The sequence below is a fragment of the Pogoniulus pusillus genome, chromosome Z, assembly GCF_015220805.1.
Source record: "Pogoniulus pusillus isolate bPogPus1 chromosome Z, bPogPus1.pri, whole genome shotgun sequence".
Taxonomy (NCBI): Eukaryota; Metazoa; Chordata; class Aves; order Piciformes; family Lybiidae; genus Pogoniulus; species Pogoniulus pusillus.
The window spans coordinates 14,847,968-14,869,460 of record NC_087309.1 but is presented as its reverse complement, the minus strand read 5'-3'; the positions used below and the strand labels follow the sequence as shown (position 1 = coordinate 14,869,460).

The 21,493-nt window shown below is 40.6% G+C and overlaps 1 protein-coding gene across 1 annotated transcript in view; it reads left to right on the top strand.

The window, feature by feature from the left end:
* The window catches only part of UBAP1 (ubiquitin associated protein 1), a 39,834-nt gene that overhangs the window by 3,834 nt on the left and 14,507 nt on the right, over window positions 1-21,493 (top strand). The window contains exons 2-3 of the mRNA XM_064140706.1: window positions 16,397-16,437; window positions 20,046-20,170. Of these exons, the coding sequence (XP_063996776.1) occupies window positions 16,404-16,437; window positions 20,046-20,170 (159 nt within the window). The 5' untranslated portion in view covers window positions 16,397-16,403. The remainder of the gene's footprint in view (window positions 1-16,396; window positions 16,438-20,045; window positions 20,171-21,493) is intronic.

Below are 21,493 nucleotides of genomic sequence, written 5' to 3'. Positions count from 1 at the left end.
GCTCATGTTCTGTGTCCCTAATAACCTTCTGCAGTCACTGTGGTCTTGTATTGAGGTCTCTAAGAGAAGATGAGAATTGGAGAGTTTCGTAAATGATCAAACTTACTCTAAATTCTTATTTGCATGGGGAAGATGTTTTCTAAATTGTTAAGAATACTGTCTTTCCTATGATTGAGAAAATTTGAAAGAACAGCTTGTATGGCCAGACTTCGTGGTGGGTTTTGCTCTTGTTTGGTTTTGTTTTCTCTTTGAAGGCTAAAAGGACTTTTTAGAATTCTTTACGCTTACAGTGTACTTGAAATGCAGAGTATATAGAAGAGGGATCAGAGTACTGTTGCTCTGAGTTAAATTTAAGTCTTATTTTCTAGAGAAGAAAGCAGAGTATTTTAAAATACTGTGCTGTGTTAGTGGACTTGCAGTTCTTGACTGGCTTCAAATGGAAATTCTGAACTTCTATTTACTCAGCTGTCTTTTGTGTCAGAAAATCTTACAGCAGAGGAGTATTTTAAGTGGGTACTTCAGAAGAACATGAGTTCCTATCCGAGCAGTCAGTTCTTCAGCTCGAGGATGGTCTGAATATGAATATACTCAAGCTGCTTAGCTATTGATAGACGGTAAAGAATGGAGACTGGTAATAAAGATTTGTGAGATCATAGTTAGTCTAGTCTGTGTTGCTGGAAATCAACATTCATGGTGAAACTACCTACTAGATTATTCGAAAGAATTAATTTAAGCACTTTCTTGGTCTCTGTGTTTGTGATTACACTTTACATCTCTAGGGTAGGGGCAGATGAAGCTGTGAGTGAAATGCCTAGTGAGATTTATTCCCTCAGTTTGGAAGGCTGGGCTTCTAGTAATATGCCTGTGCTGTATCAAGTGCTAGCACTGGACTTAATCTGAACATAGAGTTGTGCTTATGTGTTCAGCCTGATTTACCTCTGTCATTCAAAGTCTAAAATAAAGTTAGATTCCTAGTTCATAAATACTGTAAAGTAATTGTTAAAGCATGTATATTTCCTTTTCTGATACAGCAGAGCCACACTGGGATCCACCCTAATTACTGTCATGTGTCTTTGTACAGTAATATGTAGTAATTCAAAATAGATATAGAGAAGGCACATGTAGTGGGGAAAGGAGTTTACATGAGTAAAATCATCATTAATCATCTGGAATAAAATTGTGTGGCAAAAAAAGGATAGAACAGCTTTATGCTGCATACCTTCTGAGTAAAAAAAGAATACTGTTAGCTGTTAAGTATTAAGTCACTGCAAGTAGTTTGTCAGTCCATTTCATTCCTTGCTAGAAAAAAAAGCTGAAAGATTACTGAGTTTCAGTTCACTTAGTGTTTTCATAATGGTATGAAAATAAGGTGGTTTTGTTTTTTTTTTTTAATTGTACTTTTCACAAAGTACCTGTAGGTTCTTTATTGGGAAAAAGGGGAATGAGTAAGTTACTATATTCCCAAAATAAAGTGTGAGTTGGAGTTTTGCAAACAAATGGGTGGAAAATTATGTTATTATGCACTTGAGGGGGTAATGAACCATAAAGATTTTGGAAAGCAGTTTGCCGTGTTACATGGATCTGAGCTCCTTATAGACCTACATTCGTTAATGGATCTGTAATTTTATCAGTGGTAGATGGCTGTCGGGGTTCTGTATTGGCAATTACCTTTACATGAAAGCATATAACTATTAGAAGTATCATTTTCCAGAGGAATACTTTAAAGAAGATTTTTGGGTTTAAAAAAGTCTTTATCATGTTTTAATTAAGCAAATATTTGTGTTAACTCTTTCAATCTGAAGAACCATCAGACTTTGATTTTGGCGGGGGAGAAGATGAATTTCAGGACTCCCACATATAAGGGGTCTTGTGCTTGCAGAAATGCAAAATGCAATTCCTTCACAGCACTGAACTTTCTGTGAAAGAACAATTGCTAGATTCTGTTTGTGAATTTCAAAATGCCTATAGTTACCGGCTTCCTTCTTATTTGTAGACTGGAATTTAATACACTATTTCTCTTGTCTTATTGGGAAAAAATTTGGTAGCTGCTAAAGTGCTTGTAATGTTTTTTTTTAGACCACTAAGTACCTGTGCAAAGGAAATGCATGTAATGGTGATTTTAGCTAACAACATTTTTTTTAAGAAGTTGTATATGAAGGGAAAGATGACAGATTCAAGTGTGGACATAAGTGTCATACTGTTAGGTTCTGTAATCTCTTCTACAGTAAAATCTTAACTGGAAAAGTCTTTATAAATACGGCTTAAAGAATCCACCAGCATATGCTGGTGAGATATTTTATATGTGTATGTGCATATGTACACACATACATGATATTATGTAGTATGCAACACTGTTCATCTTTAGCGTATACATATAATAGGAGATACAATCATAGAATCAATCAGGTTGGAAGAGACCTCCAAGATCATCCAGTCCAACCAAGCACCCAGCCCTAGCCAGTCAACTAGACGATGGCACCAAGGGCCTCATCCAGTCTTTTCTTGAACACCTCCAGGGACAGTGCCTCCACCACCTCCCTGGGCAGCCCATTTCCAATGGGAAATCACTCTCTCTGCCAACACCTTCCTCCTAACATCCAGCCTATACTTTCCCCGGCACAACTTGAGAATGTGTCCCCTTTTTCTATTGGTGGTTGCCTGGGAGAAGAGGCCAACCCCCACCTAGCTACAGTGTCCCTTCAGGTAGTTGTAGACAGCAATGAGGTCCCCCCTGAGCCTCCTCCTCTCCAGGCTAAACAACACCAGCTCCCTCAGCCTCTCCCCATGGGGTTCATGTTCCAGGCCCTTCACCAGCTTTGTTGCCCTTCTCTGGACACGTTCCAGCATCTCAACATCTCTCTTGAATTGAGGGGCCCAGAACTGGACACAGCACTCAAGGTGTGGCCTGACCAATGCTGAGTACAGGGGCAGAATAACCTCCCTCAGCCTACTGGCCACACTGTTCCTGATCCAGGCCAGGGTGCCATTAGCTCTCTTGGCCACCTGGGCACACTGCTGGCTCATCTTCAGCCTACTATCTGTCAGTACCCCCAGGTCCCTTTCCTCCTGGCTGCTTTCCAGCCAGTCTGTCCCTAGCCTGTAGCGCTGCTTGGGGTTGTTGTGGCCAAAGTGCAGAACCCTGCACTTGGCCTTGTTCAATCTCATCCCGTTGGCCTCTGCCCACCCATCCAGCCTGTCCAGGTCCCTCTGCAGGGCTCTCCTACCTTCCAACAGCTCCACACCTGCTCCTAGCTTGGTGTCATCTGCAAACTTACTGATGCTGGACTCAATTTCCTCATCCAGATCATCAATAAAGATATTGTATGGGTGTTACTCTTCTCTCTCTAGTAACAAGTTACAAGGTGAAAGGAAATGATCTCAAGTTGCACCAGAGGAGGCTTAGGTTGGATATTAGAAGAAACTTGTTTGCTGACAGGGTTGAGTCCCTGTCCCCGAAGGTGGTCGAATGCTCATCTCAGGAGGTGCTTGAATAGTGCAGAAATGTGGTGCTGAAGGGCATGGTTTAGCACCAGACTTGGCAGAGTTAGTTGATGGCTGGACTCAATGATCTTGAAAATCCAAAGCAATTCTGCTATTTTATACATTATATATATATATGAGATGGAAAATAAGTTAGACAAAGATGAAAACATTGAATGCAAGATGGTCTAAGCTGCTTTTGGAGTCAGGAACAGACTAGAACACAAGTGTGATTGAAAGAATTGCTGTCACATCTTTTGTGTGATATGATAGTGTGGTCCTTTTCATACCTCAGCTTCCATATTGCTTACACAGGTATCACAGTATCACAGTATCACCAAGGTTGGAAGAGACCTCACAGATCATCAAGTCCAACCCTTTACCACAGTGCCCAAGGCTAGACCATGGCACCAAGTGCCACATCCAACCTTGCCTTAAACTGCCCCAGAGACGACGACTCCACCACCTCCCCGGGCAGCCCATTCCAGTGCCCAATGACTCTCTCAGTGAAGAACTTTCTCCTCACCTCGAGCCGAAATTTCCCCTGGCGCAGCCTGAGGCTGTGTCCTCTCGTTCTGGTGCTGGCCACCTGAGAGAAGAGAGCAACCTCCTCCTGGCCACAACCACCCTTCAGGTAGTTGTAGACAGCAATAAGGTCTCCCCTGAGCCTCCTCCTCTCCAGGCTAACCAATCCCAGCTCCCTCAGCCTCTCCTCGTAGGGCTTGTGCTCGAGGCCTCTCACCAGCCTCGTCGTCCTTCTCTGGACACGCTCGAGCATCTCAGTGTCCTTCCTAAACTGGGGAGCCCAGAACTGAACGCAGTACTCGAGGTGTGGTCTAACCAGTGCAGAGTACAGGGGCAGAATGACCTCCCTGCTCCTGCTGACCACACCATTGCTGATGCAGGCCAGGATGCCACTGGCTCTCTTGGCCACCTGGGCACACTGCTGGCTCATGTTCAGGCGGGTATCAATTAGTACCCCCAGATCCCTCTCTGTCTGGCTGCTCTCCAGCCACTCCGACCCCAGCTTGTATCTCTGCATGGGGTTGTTGTGGCCAAAGTGCAGCACCCTGCACTTGGAGCTATTGAACTCCATCCCATTGGACTCTGCCCATCTGTCCAGGCGGTCAAGGTCCCGCTGCAGAGCCCTTCTGCCCTCCCACTCAGTCACATCTGCCCCCAGCTTAGTGTCATCTGCAAACTTGCTGATGACTGACTCGATGCCCTCATCGAGATCATCTATGAAGATGTTAAAGAGGATGGGGCCCAGCACAGATCCCTGAGGGACACCACTAGTGACAGCTGCCAGCTGGATGTGGCACCATTCACCACCACTCTCTGGGTCTGGCCCTCCAGCCAGTTCCTAACCCAGCACAGAGTGTTGCCATCCAAGCCATGGGCTGACAGCTTAGCCAGCAGTCTGCTGTGGGGGACAGTGTCAAAGGCCTTGCTGAAGTCCAGATAGACCACATCCACAGGCCTCCCCACATCCACCAAGCGGGTCACCTGATCATAGAAGGAGATCAGGTTAGAAAGGCAGGATCTGCCCTTCCTAAAGCCATGCTGGCTGGACCTGAGCTCTTTGCCATCCCTCAGGTGCGCAGTTATTGGCCCCAAGAGAACCTGCTCCATCAGTTTCCCTGGCACTGAGGTCAGGCTGACGGGTCTGTAGTTCCCAGGTTCCTCCATCCGACCCTTCTTGTGGATGGGGACCACGTTGGCCATTTTCCAGTCTCCTGGGACCTCTCCGGTGAGCCAGGTATGTGTGATTCTGAAGATATGCCTGTCTCTTGGTGTATTTTGTATGTGTAATGCAGAGAGGAGAAGCTGTGGATATGATGGCTGTGGGACAGTCTCATCCACTTGTAAGACAGCTTCAGAAATCTGTCCTTATTTCTGAGTCCTGAGGGAAAGAAGCTAGTATGTCTCTGAGGGCTTCTTTTTACACACAAAAAATGATCTGATTTAGTTATTCATTGCTTTAAGTATTTCAGAGGTTGCATTCATTACTGTAGTTACTGAAGAAATGTCCAATTTTCAGGAAAAGTAAGACTGGATATATAGTGTATAACAAATTGCAGACTTAGGAAATTAAAGTACTAACTTAGAAATAAAGTTTGGACTAAGTCAAATTTCTTATTGTCAATTCAGAGGAACATCATTAAGGTAGAGCTTTTCTTGTAAGGTGAAAACCTGAATAGGAGCACTTTGCTAGAGGAGGTAGGGGGGGCAAAGATATTTATTAAAACTTCAGACAATAAAGTGAGATTCTTATGGTGCCTTTGTATTTGGGTATTCAAGAAATGCAAATTCTCTTCTGGCTTTATTGTTGGCTGAGCTAGATGACTGTGGGTAGACTGCTTTAGCTTTGTGCCCTGTTCTCCACACCTGCAAGAAAGGAGTAGTTACTTTCTACTCAGGGAAAAGGTAATGAATGTAAAGTGTGTGCATGTGTGAAAGAGTGTTCAGTTACAGTCAGTATGAATATCCTGAATATCGTCTGACAGCAGAGTCTGCTGCTACTTTTTCTTTTCCATATTCCATTACATTTGAGCATGAAACTCTAGTTCAGTCTTCATAAACTCTTGTCACTGGGAGGCTTGTTATTATATGTGTCTGTCACTCCCAGGACCTTGCAAGTTTCCAGATTTTGCTCTGAACATTTGTAATAGAAATATCATACTGTTTATAGTGTAGTAGTTTGTAGGCTTCTGGTCTACACTGATCTGTAAACTCATTTGATCCAAATGTTAAGTCTATGTGTACAATTTTCTCCAGTGCTGGGAGAACATACTGAGTTACTGCCTTAGAGAGAAAAACCTTTCGATTTGTTTTTGAGGTGAGGAAGTACAAATTATTTTATGTGGAAACAATTTGAATTAGGGTAGATGAGTGCAGAGGTTGTTTTGTGATGTGTAGATACAAGAGTATCTTGTCTGACTGTAGCTGGTGACTGTGGCGTAGCAGGGAGGGAGGAAGGAATTTGACACTTCTGGTACTGATATGCTTTCTGAACTACGTAAAGGTGAGCGTGGCAGCTGCAGCATCCTTGAAGTTACACCTCAGGGACTGGGGAGTTCTACTTTCTTAGTGGGTGAGGATTATCTGCATTCTTGTGTATTTTCACTGACAGTAACCTCAGCTGCACATAAAAAAACCCTTAACAGATGTACTGACCTTATTTTTTAACCCTGCTGCTGTGGCTTCCGATCTTGAATTTTGCAGTCTGTTGTTGGACTACAGGCTGAAGCTGTTCTGCTTAAGTAATCCTAAGGAAAGAAACATTTGCTGTTCTGGCACTCCAAAAAACAGTGATTGCAAGCAAGTAATTTCTGATCAGGACTGGAATGCGCTGCCTTCAGGTGCTGTCAGCCAACGAAGTTTTCTATTGTACAACGTAGTATGCAGCTGTTTTACTTGCTGTATTCTGTTTTTGTAATATATCCAGTGTAAGTGAGTACAACCTCAGTTTGAATTCTTTGCTCGAAGATAACTGCCTACTTTTCTACACTAGACAAGCTTGCTCAAGATTAACAACTTCCCAGATTCTCAATGAATTCAATTCTACAAGTGTTCTTAATATGGGTACAGTGACTTTGCTGAACCTCTTCATATGTTTGCTGCTGTTTTTATGTGTCAGAGTATTTTTTTATTTTTTGGACAGCTAGCAGTAATACTTCTGTTCCTGTGTGTATTTTAAAGATCAGAACTCAGTATTTGCTACCAGCTCTGGCCTTCTCTAAAAGTTAACATGCATTTTAAAGAAATAATTATGTTGTAAGCATTCACTTGAAAACTGCTTCCTGCTCTTAAAGCTTCATTATTTACCAGTTCCATGTTTAATTAAAACAAGTGAAATATTCTTATTTTAAATAGAAATTCTAATAGTGGAATTTAATTCTGTGTTGACTACTGATAGTGCTTCCTATCTGAGTCATTTTTTAATGTAGTCATTCAGTCCTGTTTGGACTGGATAGAAAAAAGATGAAAGCAGGATCAACTGATACTACACCTAGTGGTGAAACAGATTAGGTTCTTGTTTAGGCATTGTAGAAGTATTTCAATCTGCTGGATTAATTTTTCTATGTTTCAGTTTGGTTTCTTCCTTCTGTTGAGTTAGTCTGGGAGGGAATATGTCCATGCTGAGACCTCAGCTCAGCAAACTTGTCTGTTTTGTCCTTCAGTGCAGCAAAATCTGTCCTCTTTTCAGACATCTGTTTCTGTATAGGCTTATTTTCTTGTCTCAGTCTTGATGAGAAGGGCTGGATGAAGACAGGTACTTGTTGGCTTACTGGGAGGCATACAGGAAATGCGGACAAAGTTAGCTAGCATTGGAACCTAAAACTTCACCAGTGATGCGTTGATTGGTGGAAAAAGATGGGGGGGAAAAAAAAGTCGAGTGTGTAAAGAATGTCAGTCTGTGGCACCCAAGATGAATTTCCACTTCTGATGTTAATTCTATCAGGACAAAGGTAAACCAACCTTATGAGGTGTATTTTGAAAGTGGGGGAGGTCTAAGACATGTTTTATGTTGTCACTTCAGGATGGTGTTTTGGGTGCTGCAGTTCTCCAGCTAGAGCTGCACACTTCAGCAGTAGAAAGGTTTTAGAGCTGTTCTCAAAATGTGTATTTGCTAAAAGGGCAACTTGCAGTGCATAGAGATATTTCCCGGAAAACAGGCAACAGTGAGAGGTGAAAGTGGAAGAGGTTGGATTTAGATTGGGTATAATGAAGACTGCTTTTTTTTACAGTAAGTGTGGTGAGATACTGGAGTTGCTTAGAGAAGTTGCGGAGGCCTTACTATTTGAAGTGTTTGAGGCCAGGTTGGTTCAGGAGCCAAATAAAGAGATGCCTGGCTGTGGCAGGGGAGTGGACCAAATCGTCTTCAAAGTTCCTTTACAAGCTGTACCATTCCATGATTGGTAGCTTCAAAATTAAGGGAATTTGCACGGAACTTGTTTTCACAGAATGTGGCTCTTCTAGTTGAGAGAAGTGAGGTATGCTAGTGGAAAACAAGGGCTTCAGATGGCTGGAAGAGTTCAGTGGTCTTAACTGCATTATGGGAAAAATCTTTATGGCATTGGATAAGACTGTTAGTGGCATTTGTTTATGTAAATTATTTTAACCATGTGTGCAATCAATATTTGAAGTAATGTCTCCCACGCTGAGTTTGAGGTTTTACTGTGCAGGGCAGCAGAGTCGTTTGTAGGTGGTATAGTTAATTTAACAGGATGTATTTTCTGTCAGTACTGTACTGAGTGTTGCTGAGAAGAAAAATCTGTAGTGAGAATGGGTAGTGCATGTGACCCTTCTACAAGAGGAAAAATTGATTAATCTAACACTGATCCCATTATTCTTGCACAGTAAAGCAGACATTTATTTTGGCTGAGTTCAAATATCTGAAATGGCAAGTGATGTTTGGCCTGATAACAGATTTTATTTTTTCAGTTTAATTTTTTTGTCCAACTTGATTTCTTGCTAGATAATTTCTGTCTGCTCTGTTAAAGAATTCCATACATATTTGTATTTCATGAAGTTTCTAACCCAAAGCATAACTATCAATAAGGATTACATTTTCTCTCCTGAGCTTTATAAAGGAAAAGGTTATTGTACAGCTTAATTTGGATTGGATTTTTTTAGAATCACAGAATCATAGAATCAACCAGGTTGGAAGAGACCTCCAAGATCATCTAGTCCAATGAAGCACCCAGCCCTAGCCAGTCAACTAAACCATAGCACTGAGTGCCTTATCCACTCTCTTCTTGAAGACCAACAGGGACAGCAACTCCACCACCTCCCTGGGCAGCCCATTCCAATGCCAATCACTCTCTCTGCCAACAACTTCCTAACATCCAGCCAATACTTTCCCCAGCACAACTTGAGACTGTGTCCCCTTGTTCTATTGCAGGTTGCCTGGGAGAAGAGGCCACCCCCTACCTGGCTACAATGTCCCTTCAGGTAGTTGTAGACAGCAATGAGGTCCCCCCTGAGCCTCCTCTTCTCCAGGCTAAACAACCCCAGCTCCCTCGGCCTCTCCTCATAGGGTTTGTGTTCCAGGCTTTTCACCAGCTTTGTTGCCCTTCTCTGGACACCTTCCAGCACCTGTTGAAATTGTTAAATTCTGGTTAATTTTTTCTTGTCCAAAGAATACAGACAGCATTCTGCTGTTAAATATTGTGTGTCAGTACTGGAAATAGGTTCTGGTATGGTCAACAGAGCTGAACTTGTTCCTACGCAATATGAAATCATCTACCTCTACAACTATCTTGGTCAAATAGCCTAAGAAAAACCTTGAAACTCTACAGATTCTGTTATTTTTTGGATTTAAGAGGAGATGTTCTGATTAAAGACAAAAGCTAGTTTGCTGTATTCTGTTGGCAGCACTTTGGGAACTTTTGTCTGGCTTTCCTCATTCATAACTAGGACAAGTTTGAAGTATTAATAATATCCGCGTGCTTCAGAGTCAGTTTGTTACGGATTGAAATATCACTGCAACAAATAGAGCAGCATCTTAATTAGCTGATGCTGCTCTGGGTTCCTGACAGACATTTTAAAAGGGCAGAATATTCCACTGTCTTTTCATATATCTTCATACCAAAAGAACAGAGTAAGTGGGGTATTTGTTTTTGAAACTTTTTGTAGTTACCCTCTCATTTCAGAAAGGTCATACTGAAATACTTCTTTCAAAGTGTTAGAATTAAATAGAAAAGGTAGTGCACATACCTGTCTCTGGCTAGTGCTAAGATTACTCCTAAAGATTTGACTCACTTGTAATAGCATGAAATCTTGTGCTAATTAGATTGGACCAGCTGAAATACTTAAGAATTTATAGGTATTTTTCATCTGACTATTTTCAGCTCTCACAAGTGGTTAAGTATTTGCTACTCAAAAGTTAGGTATAGTAGAGTAGTTGATAAAAACAATTGCTCTGCTCATCAAATTTAGGACTTGAATTACTGCCTTATGAGATCACTGTCACCCATATTGGTGGTACGAGTGCTGTATTGTCTTCTCACTCTCCCTTAAATATAGGAGTTGCACAACATATTTATATTTTCTCCTAAGGTTTATCATGCAAATGTCTGTCTTCTTGTATCTTGTGATGGGAAGGTGGTCCTTGTAGTTTACCACCCTTTTCTAGGTGATGTTTTAGCTTCCAGATTAGTGACACTGGTCTTAAGAAGCACAAAAGGTGTAGAGTCATGATTTTTTTTCTCTGTGTTTTGTTTAGCTAACTTGGGTAACCATCACTGGTCAGAATTACACTTCAAAATCCTCATCTGGTCTCAGAGTTGACAAAGTCTGAGCTATTCCTTTGTTTGCAGTTCTTGGAAGTCAGAGCAGTCCTAGATATTAGCTGCAAATGGTTTTCTCCTTCTGACAGGACTCTCCATTCTGGAAATAATTTAATTTTAAAAGGCATCTCATTTGCTGCAAGCGTTAAATGTCAACTTGGAATAGATGCATTTTCTGCACTCTTGTTTGGCCCATCAGTCTCTGGCCAAAGGAAGAGCTTGCCTTGATCTTCCTTGACCATGGGACTCACAGGTGTGTCTGTAGGTGACTTTCAGGTTTCTTATGTGCTGTCCTGTGAAACTTGTAGTTCAAGAGGCTTGAGTGGTGTATAATGTCAACTTCTTTTGGAAACTTGTACAATGTTAAGTGATCCAGTGACTGAAAATCTGGTGCATTAGCATGGTGTGTTTCCTCAGCCATTGTTGTGTTTTCCCTTATTTCTGATTGAAATATATGACAAATTATGTTATGTCCCTTGAAAAAGAGAAATAAAACTGTCTTTTTAACATCCTAAAGGCCTTAACCATCCCAAATAATACACACTTTTTAAAAATTTTGACTTTACAGTTGTAAAGTGTTTAAAGAACAGAGACGGACAAGAGGGTAGCTGTGTGACTGAAAGCGTCTAATGTTAATGGAGCAAATCTGTAGAGAACACCAGAACAAGAGATGCCATGCTTTCTGAGAGCCTGTGGAAGAGCTGTCTTCCACTTCCCATTGATTCATGTGTACTGAAGCAGAGGGTCTAATTGCTCACTGTGTCACATTAAGCAATGGCACAATTTGAGGAATCGATTTCTCCTAATGTTTGTCGCTTCTAGGAAGATGCTATCCAACATCTGTGCGTAAAGCCCTATAATGGATGTTATTGCCATCTCTGGAGTGTTGTCTCGTAATCCAATAATGTGATTTGTACACAGTACTACTCTTCAGGGGTTATTTACTCCCTCTCTTTCCTACTCACATATTCTGAAAATGTTTTTTTTCAAGTGCCATTTTAATGCAGATTTTGAGGTGATGTCATCAGTTTGTAGACCGCAGTAAACAAAAATGGAATCTGTACTGTACTAAACTTCTATGATCAACTTTTTTACTGTTAGAGATCTCAGTTTCTTAGGAGTGATTTAACATTTGCGTAGGTAGGAGACTTTGATATGAGAATTTTAGCTTTTGTTCTTGACAGGCACTGCCTGCTTTTGTTTTATGAGGCTATATACAGAATCCTGATGTTGGCTATTGCCTTTTACTTGCACTAAACCAAGTGGTTATGGTGAAAACTTAAACTGCTGTCTAAATCTGGAATACCTGTGATGTGTTAAAAAATCAGTCACATGAATCAAACTATTTTTCACAGTTCCTCAGTGTGAAATTAGTAGATCATGAATGTAATATAGGGAGTTGTGTGTTTTTTTTAATTTGGGGGGGTTTGTGGGTTTCTGAGTGCATGAATGCACCCTCAGTTCTGTATATATATAATACACAATGTGTATTAACAGGCAAAATGGGAGTTCAGGTCTCTCCTCTACTGAAAATCATAGATGTACTGATTTGATTAGGGTTGACAATTTGAGGTATTTGGCTTTTGTCTGGCCTGTAATAAGTACATTTCTCCTTTATTGGAGTCTCAGGTGGGAGTTACTTCAGAGAATTTATATGATCTGGAATCTAGACATACTTACACCCCAAAATGAAGATCACAGCAACAAGAGACAAGTTCTTGGTGACACATAGTAAAATTGGCTCCTTGTTGTCTGGCAGCATAGCTAAGAAGACACTCAGGTTTAAGTAGTTACGTGCCAGGTGGATTGTCTTGGTCATCTCTGTCCTGTCACTTCAGGCCTTTCCAGCTCCTCATCTGTCTCTTCATGCTGGTTGTTTCTGTCGTCGTTTTTATCTTGTCACTTCTCTGTATCTGCGTTTTCAGTTTATAGGGTTTTTGTTCTTGCTGGGGTGTTTTTTTTTTCTATTTGTTTGTTTGTTTTGTTGGTTGGTTTGCTTTGTTGTGGTAGTTGTCCTGTATCGCCATGCCTTTTGATCATCATTCTGAGGTCCTCTGCTCTCGTCCTGGACTCTGCTATACTGTGTTCCTCTGGCTGAGAGATTTTAAGAGTATCACCTTACTGTGTCAGTGAAACAGGATCACATATACAGGAAGGGAAGAACTCACATCATGTTGCTTCAGTAGCTGCTGGTGTTAAATTCACTTGGCTATTAGGCGCATATAGCCTTGATCCTCTCTTTAAAGGATTAGCCAGAACCAAGAATGAGAGACCAGGTCTGCTGAGGTCTATGTTAATAGAACAGAGCTTGCAAGTGGCTGTAAGAAAACCTTGTACTATGCAACTAACTTGTTTCCATAGCGCAGGAAAGATGTTTAAAAATGGTACATGCATGTGCTAGTTTGAAGCTAGCTAGAATGTTTTGGTGAGAAGAACTAGATCATAGGCTGTGAAAGGAAAACAATGAGTATATTTGTTGTCAATTTAAAGTGTGCAATAAAGCATCAGATGAAAATTTCTGCCTCCACGTGCCGTTACCACAGTTGCTCTTCAGCACCCTGTTTTACAGTATGGTTGGTGATCAAAGGAAACAGTGGTAGGGCTGCAGTTGTCTTTTAGATAGTTTCCAGTAAGACTGTGGGAGCAAGCCCCTTTAACTTGAAAAAGTGGCAGCAAAGGTAAGTAAACCTTTACTGCTCAGTGTAATGGCTGTGACTAAGCAAATACAGTTCAGATAACACATAGTAGCTACATCAGTAGCTTTCTAACTGGGTACAATTTTTTTTTCCAGCTACTGGGACAGAGCAACAGCAAGATGCTTGTAACAGTGGTCTCTGAATAGCCTATCAAATCTGATTAGTCACAAGGCATTATTTTAATTAAACACTCCTTGAACAGAAGATGACAAAATATGGTACACAGTAACACAGATTGTCAACCGTACTTAGCACACTTGGTTGCTGACAGTGCCTTCTGCAGTGATGATATCTTAAGTGTACACTCACAGTCCATCAGGAAGAGTTAGTGTGATTTAGACTCAGATGCCTCAATCTGCATTGTGACTGTCTCCCTGAGAAATGGTCCATTTCATGATTAGCTTGTTATTGATGAGCTTTAGCTAGTTCCATAGTTAAAACACAGTGTTGCATGTGGCAGAAGAACATCTTTTTTCCACTGCATTTTGAAGTTAATGCAGGTGCCTAGAATTTTACTCCAGAATTACCAACAAAATCAGGATACTTAGCGCTTATGCAGCTGCAAAATTCCCTGGATGCTAGATATGCACATTGCTGCTGTTGTCTCTGGTGCAAATCAATAGTGTCTTGATAACATAATGTCCAGTTACCTGAGATCATTGTGTAAAATGGTATAGATATGCCTTTGAGTAACCACCTGGAAAGGGTATATAAATCATCATTCTAAAATGAATACATTTGAATTTTCTGTGTCCTCTGTCAGTACAGTCTGGAGTAAGCTGCTTCTGGGCAATAATGAGGTAGACTCCATAAACTGTTGCCTGCAGATAACTGGTGCTGAGAGAACTTCCTTGTGAGCTGAGTTGCTGCAGTTATTTCTCTCGTCAAAATTTCTGTGATGCTACAGAAAAGGAGCACTTGCTTTTCAGTCTGAGATAGCAACTAGAGCTCATAAGGAAGTGTATAGAGGTATTGTCCCTAGTTGAGCTTTGATGATGAACAGCCAGTAATATATGCTTGCAGGCAATGTGTCACAGTCTCTAGTGACATACAGAGCACTGAGGGGTTGTGTGAAGGATATATGATTTCACATGAAGCCTGTCATTTTTAGCAAGAACAGATCAAGTTGACACCTTAATTGCTACTCTCCTACAGAGGAACTAGCAGTGTAACAGCATGTCTGACATGTGAGGCTGCACCTTTCAGACTCAGATATTTCACATGCTATAGTTTGCAGCCTGCTCTCCTCTCCTCCAACACTGTACCAGTAAAGCCCATTCAGTTCTAGTAGTTGACATGCCAACTGTACTGGGTGGTCTTGTGACTTTGCCCTTGACAACCTTCCTGAGGCAGTAAGCCTGGCTCTGTTCCACCCTCTTTTTCTTATATCGTCAAAGCCTCAATATTTTGTAAGCTTGTGAGAAGCAGTTGCCCATTAGTGCCAAAACCAGTTCTCTGGTTTAGTGAAGCAGTTTTGAATGTAATAAAATGGTGAGTTAGTGAGACGTACTGAGGAGAACCGGACAAACATTAAGCAGAATGACATGTGGCTTTTGTGTACAGGGTGTGCATGGAGTTGCTCAGCATGACTCACTTCCCTGTAGTCTAACACCTGCTCACTGTTTCATGAAGTCTAGCTGCATACAGGTAATCTTTGCACAGCTTTAGCTACATGGTGAAAGGTACCTTTACACAGCAAAAGATACCTTCCTGAAGTACTCAAAACTGACTCTTCCTGGTAGCTGGTGACATGACTAGAGTCTGGAAGAATAGCTAAACTGTATATTCCTTATTGTATGACACCCTTCATTTAGGTTAACATTTGCAGTTGGAATGGGCAGTGGAAATGGTGAGGGATAAGAGTTATACCTCAAATGAGGAATGACGATGTTGAATGTTTGATCTGCTCCAAGTTTTGCTTTGAGTACTGTGTGCTGCTGGTGGGAATGTACCAGGTAGCTTGATGGTTTTGATGAGTATATACAGGCTGTGAGACATTTCAGTCTTCTAGAAGGCTTCAGAAACAAAGGGAAACTCTGATTCTTTGTTGTGCATAATGTCAAAGGAGGACTTACAAATTCAGTTATTTGAAGAATTATGCTGTAGTGTCTCGAGACAGATCTGTCACTGTACTTCTAATCTAGCAAAAGAACATACTGTGATATTGAATTCATTGTAAGCTTCCTGGAGTGTGATTTTAGCTGACAACTAATTAGACAGCTAATTGTATCTTAACTCTTTTCTTCAGAACAGACCTGCTTTGTATTAGAAGCTGGCTAGGTATTTCTCCATTTAAAATCTTGACCATATAGAGTTTGCATCCAAATTTTTAAAAAAATTAGTAAAGTTGTGGGCAGTGCATGAGCTCTCTTGTCAGCGTTGTGTTCTTGTGTGTATCAAAAAGTATGTTCCTAATGCCATCATTTATCACATATGTGTGTTGTTACCTGCACACCACTCAGTATGTCTAGACAAGTGCCATACTGACTGACTGCCAAATATGATAGTATCCCTGTTTAGAGCAGCAGGGATTAAACTGAAGAGGATCAGTGTGATATTTTTAGTAGGAAGGGTTCTTCTTAATGCCTAGGGAGGCAGAGTGTGCTCCATGGGGCTTGGACAGTGATCTCTGTGCATAATGATCTGGAATTCTCTGCCTTTCTGATCCACCTTGGCTGCTTCTCAGTTTTTTGGGGTTTTTTTGTGTCTTTGTTTTGCTATTTAGATTGTCAGGCCCTGGGTTAAGTTGTCTGCTCTATCAGATCTCAGAATTATAAAATAAGGTTGCATATCTGTCTTGGAAACAGGATAAGCAGCAAGTGTGTGCAAAGTGTCCCACAATCTAGACATAACACTCTGTAGAACTGCATAGGTTGAGGCTGTGTGATGTGTATAAAGATGTTAAGGCTGTTAAATGTTTTGCAGGTTCTAAATGGCTTCTAAGAAGTTGGGATCCGACTCTCATGGTAAGTGAAATTGGCATTGTCTTTTCAGTAAGATGAATTCTAATATTGCTGCTGACTAATGTCCCAGCCTAGACAGTCCATAAGGCCTGAAGTGTTTAGCCTTAGAGTATTTTTTTTTTTTTTTGGTTAGGAATGAACTGTCTTGGCTTCTTCTTTGCATAGTTGCTTGCTGATGCTGTGCTGCTTTTTGGTTAAACTGAAATTCAACTTGTGACTGTTACTACTCATTCATGGCGGAATGAATGTCTTCCCTGTTCCTCCCCCCATTCCTCTTCAAAACCAAAGTTGAAGTGAAGTTTTATAATGTTGATACAGCATTTTGGAAGGTGGACACTAGATCTGTAGCTATTTCCTATGGAAGTCAGATGAGAAATTGGATTAAAAGTGAAGATTTTAATGTATCATTGAGCTACGATTGTTTTTTCTGCTCAATTATGTGATTTTTTTTTTCCTTAATTGGTTCAGTAGGCAAGTGAAATTCATTTGAAATTCTCAGTGTCATGCAAAAGATTGACATCATAAAAATTTTTTTGTTTAAGCTTATTGTTTAGAAAATGAGGTATAACTTCAGAGCATTAGTATTTCTGTGGAACTGAAGTTCAGTTTATGGTGCATAATATAGCTTCTTCAAATTAGTAATTGTTAAAGGTAGTACTGGGAGGTTCCTGTGAAATTTCTAGCATTTGTTTCATGCTATAGAAACTGCTGCTTCTAGAAACATGGCCTTGATCTTGGCCTGGACACTAGCACAGTACTGTTTCTCAGGAGTAGTGAAGCAACTCCCTTGGCTGCTTATGTCTTAAATAAACAGCCCAGTTGTTTTAGTCATTTTCAGGATTATTAAGAATAAGTGAATTTTGGCTTCCTGTAAAGCATCTAGCATAACAGCTACCTTCAGCTCAGTGTCCCTGCCAGACTGATTAAATTGATCAACATAATTATACATTTCTTGTACTTCTTGTTGAGCTGCTTATTGGAGGTTAGAGGACTGTTATTGAATCACAGAATGGTTGAGGTTGGAAAAGACCTTTGCAGGTAACCATGTCTACTCTGCTTAAGTGGAGTCATGCAGAACAGGTTGCTCAGCAGGACCATGTTCAGAGGGAAATGAAGATCAGAACAGCAGGTATGGGTGGAGAGAAAGGAACCTTTTTCTTGTCTGGAAGGATATTCTTAGCATACATCTGCAGTTGTGCCTGAGCACGCAACTTCAAATGCTCTCCTGTCATTTGAATAATTGGAAGTTCAGACTAGTGATTGGGGGAACCTAGAAAAACAGCTCTCATCTGTTGGAAATAGTGTGAATGATACCAAGTGCAGTATATTAATATTGTGATTGTATTGTCACTGTCACTATAGAACCTGAAAGCTTTTTTTTAGTTTTTGAAAAACATGTAGGTGTGGTTTGTGTGACCACAAAAACTGAGTTCAACTTTGGTTTTAAAACTTTCCCATTCACAACTTTTAGATGGCTTTATCTGAACTGTTTCCATTTTGCCACCAAAGTGGAATGCAGTTCTGTGGGTTGTCCAGTGGTTTCCGTATTACACTGAAGTGGAGAGAAATCTTACTTTGAGTAGTAACTTGGTCCAGGAATATCCCATACTACACAGTTTCAGAGATCAGACTGACAGGTAGAGTTTTGCCAGGGCCATTCTGAGAACTTACACAATGTACTTTTAACTGTTAAAAGGATGAAGTGGCTAACAGATGTATTAAAAAGCAGTTCAAAAAAGCCTTGAATTGCTTGACTTGAACATGTGAAACAACAGCTTCTGTAATACTTCCCATAGATAGGTTTTGCTTTAGGCTTTGCCATTTAAAACAATTTGTACCTGTCACTGTATTCAGGCAGAAGACAATCCATTTACAAGAATGACAGCATTCTTGGCTTTCTGGATCATATTTTAACTGCACTAAACTGCACTGTTCTGATAGGGTTGGGGCAAAGTGTATATTGTGTGCATCAGTGTTTTGCCTCAGACTCTTTTACCATCAAATGTCCTAAAACACTTGGTGTATTTCTTGGTGTGTGATTGCAAGTTTTGTGTCATACTTATATTCAAGACGAGGTTATAGCATCAGTCATTATTTTATGAATCACTGTACTGGGAAGACACTAGAAGTTTTTTATTCTGTAGTCTAGCTTTTGAGGTCACACTGGCAGCTGTCAGCGCAGCCAAGGCTGCCACAGTTACTCTTTCTGTATAAGCGAACACTTCAGCATATCCAGGTTGTCAGATTGCCAGCTCAAATAGAATTTGTAGGCTGCATTGTAAATAGTGGTGTTGGTAGCCAGTGAGGTGCCATCTGGATTCTGGGCTGTGTGATGCACGAATGTGTGTTTCTCAGTAAGGATCAGTGAAAATATTATTAAATTGCCTGGAGCATTTTTTTCATCCTGATGGTGGAGAGGGGATGTAGGTTATTCAGCTCAATGGTTTCAAAGCTCGAGGAAGTGCCACTTGTGTCCTAATAGGACTCTAGGACCAGTGCATGGGTGGTGTACAGTATGGGAGCTCAAATGACAGTGGCATATAAACATGGAACTCCAAATTAGCCGGATGTTCCTGTTTTTGAAAACTGCTCATCCTTTTTGAGCCTGTGGCTGCCTTGTTGTGGATGAGTCAACAGTGCAGGAACACAAACAGTACTTAGACTGTCATCTGGGTATGAAAATGGCTCAGATAAAAATGGCAAGTCACAGCTCACTGAGCAAGAGGTTAGTCACTGAACACTGTCTTACTTGTTGCCATTAATGTCTCTTTCAATCTGCAAAACTCAAGATGTCTGAAGAATTTAGTTCTAAACCAGCTATTAAATAGCATATGTAAGTGATAGATGTAAATTACAGGTGGACTACCATAAAATAGGTCTGTGGCCTCTACTGGAGTGATCACAAATCAGACAGATGATTATGTTAGATTTCCTTTTTCAGAAGTCAAAATTGCTGTGCAGGAATAGTCTTGGGAGATTTCACAGTGTTTGAGTTGGAGTGCTCAGACTTTGGGCCCCTTTACTCTTGTGACCGCTTCTGTCCAAATGTTATTTCCTGATTGTATGCCAAAACTTGGATTTTCATTGTCTTAGCTACACTAAGGCTGGGTCATTTTAAAACCTTTTTTGAATGTGTGAAAAATGGTAATTCTTTTTACAAAGATGTAGCGGAATACAGTGTTTAGGAAAATGTCAGCTTTCGATTGTGTGGACATACTCTTGTCACAGAGGAAGCCAGGATACCGGGTGTATTGACTTCAACATCTGTTCAATTGTTGGATTGTTTTGTTGTTTGTTTTTCTAAATAGTTACAGGCTAGGACTTTAAAAAGACAAACAAAAAAACAACAAAACCCCAGCCATGTTCCCCCCTTCCCCAGAAGAAAGCCGACCCCAAATCAAAACACAAACCCAAAAACCCAAAGAAACAAAATAAATGAGGCAATGGAGTCCAAACAGACTGAATGTGTTTCTGATCAAACAGATTCCTTTGTACTGAATCACCTGGTGTAATTGGGACAGCAGATATAAAGTAACTCCCAAATATGTGAGACTTAAGTGAATGCATTAAACTCGTAAATTTTCTGATACTATTTCTACCTTCAATCTTAGGGCCTTTCAGTTACCTTGATGATGTCCCATTTAAGATAGGAGACAAATTCAAAACCCCAGCGAAGGTTGGATTACCCATTGGTTTCTGCCTTCCTGATTCTTCTCACCTTGTCCAAGAAGCCCAGGTAAGACACATGTCTTGCTTTTCTGATTTCTTCCCCTTCATCCTTGACTCTCAGCGTGCTGCAGATTGTGAGTAGTCACAGTTAGAATGTATGGAAAAGAAATATGCTAGGCTGTCCAGACAAACTTCTGCTTCTGATCACTTTTAAAAGCCTAATAATATATATTTTAGTATATCTACTTGAAAAAAAATGGTGCTTTTGTGGAATAGTTGCAGGGTCTAAATGTTACTTTGACTGTATTTGAATATCAATTTAAAGGGTAAAATTGTGAAGAACTGATACATACGTGCTTTGGCATCTTTGTAGAATCTTGTTTGAGGCTAGTGTTTCTATGACCATATTTTATGGCTCCTCAAAATGGTGTAATGAAGAAATAAATATCCATTTCTTGTTTTCTGTGCACTAATGAGTGAGAATTCTTTTCCAGCTGTTGGACAAAGAGGTTAGAGCATGGTCTGGGTGGCTTCCAGGCCTTTGAGGAGCGTGTCTTTGTTACCATAATTGTTGGGAGCATAAAGCCAATTGCTCTAGCAATTCTCCAAATGCAGATTGTGATGTAGGAAGTCTAATTTTGAACTATGTTTTCTTATTTGGATCTGTGATCAGTCTCAAGTGATGATTATCTCTGCTTCAGATGTGACAGACTGTACATAGTTCTGCCTGTTTGATTGTGGCTTCTTGTTGTTTTCTGGAGTTCTGTTTTGTTTTTTCTTTCCTGTGTATTATCCTCTTAACCTTCATTACATAATTGTCCTAATACATACACTTCCACACAGTGAAGCTGGTGTGAGAGGGCTAAAGAAGACTTCCTTGTTCTGTCTCCATTTTCATGCTGAACTGAGGGTCAAATAAAGTATACCCAGTGGGACTGCAGTGTCTCCAATAATACGATGTGACAATGTAAACTGCATTTTGAAGTGCAGTTTCACTTTTTTACAGCTGTAGTGAGAGCCATTAAAGAAGTGCAAGGAAGCTAAGTTCACCAACACCACATGTTTTCATACAAATTCTTCCTGTTTAGAATTTAAAAATACATGGCTTTGGTCAGTTCTAGCTGTGAGACAGTGTTCATAGACACACACAAAACCATGATAGTAAAGAATGTGTAATGAGTAGTGCCCAACACTTGTCAGTGAGTCATTTTCAAAATCACCTTGCAGATGAATTGTGTATCACACCTCTTGGAGTCTTGGATAAAACTATTAATACATTGAGACTGCAGTTCTCCCAGATCTCACTGGAGCCTGCTATGAGATGAGTTGTGGTACAACACATTGTGAGTCCCAGAAAAGCCTAGCAGAGGCCTGGCAAAACTTGCTGCTT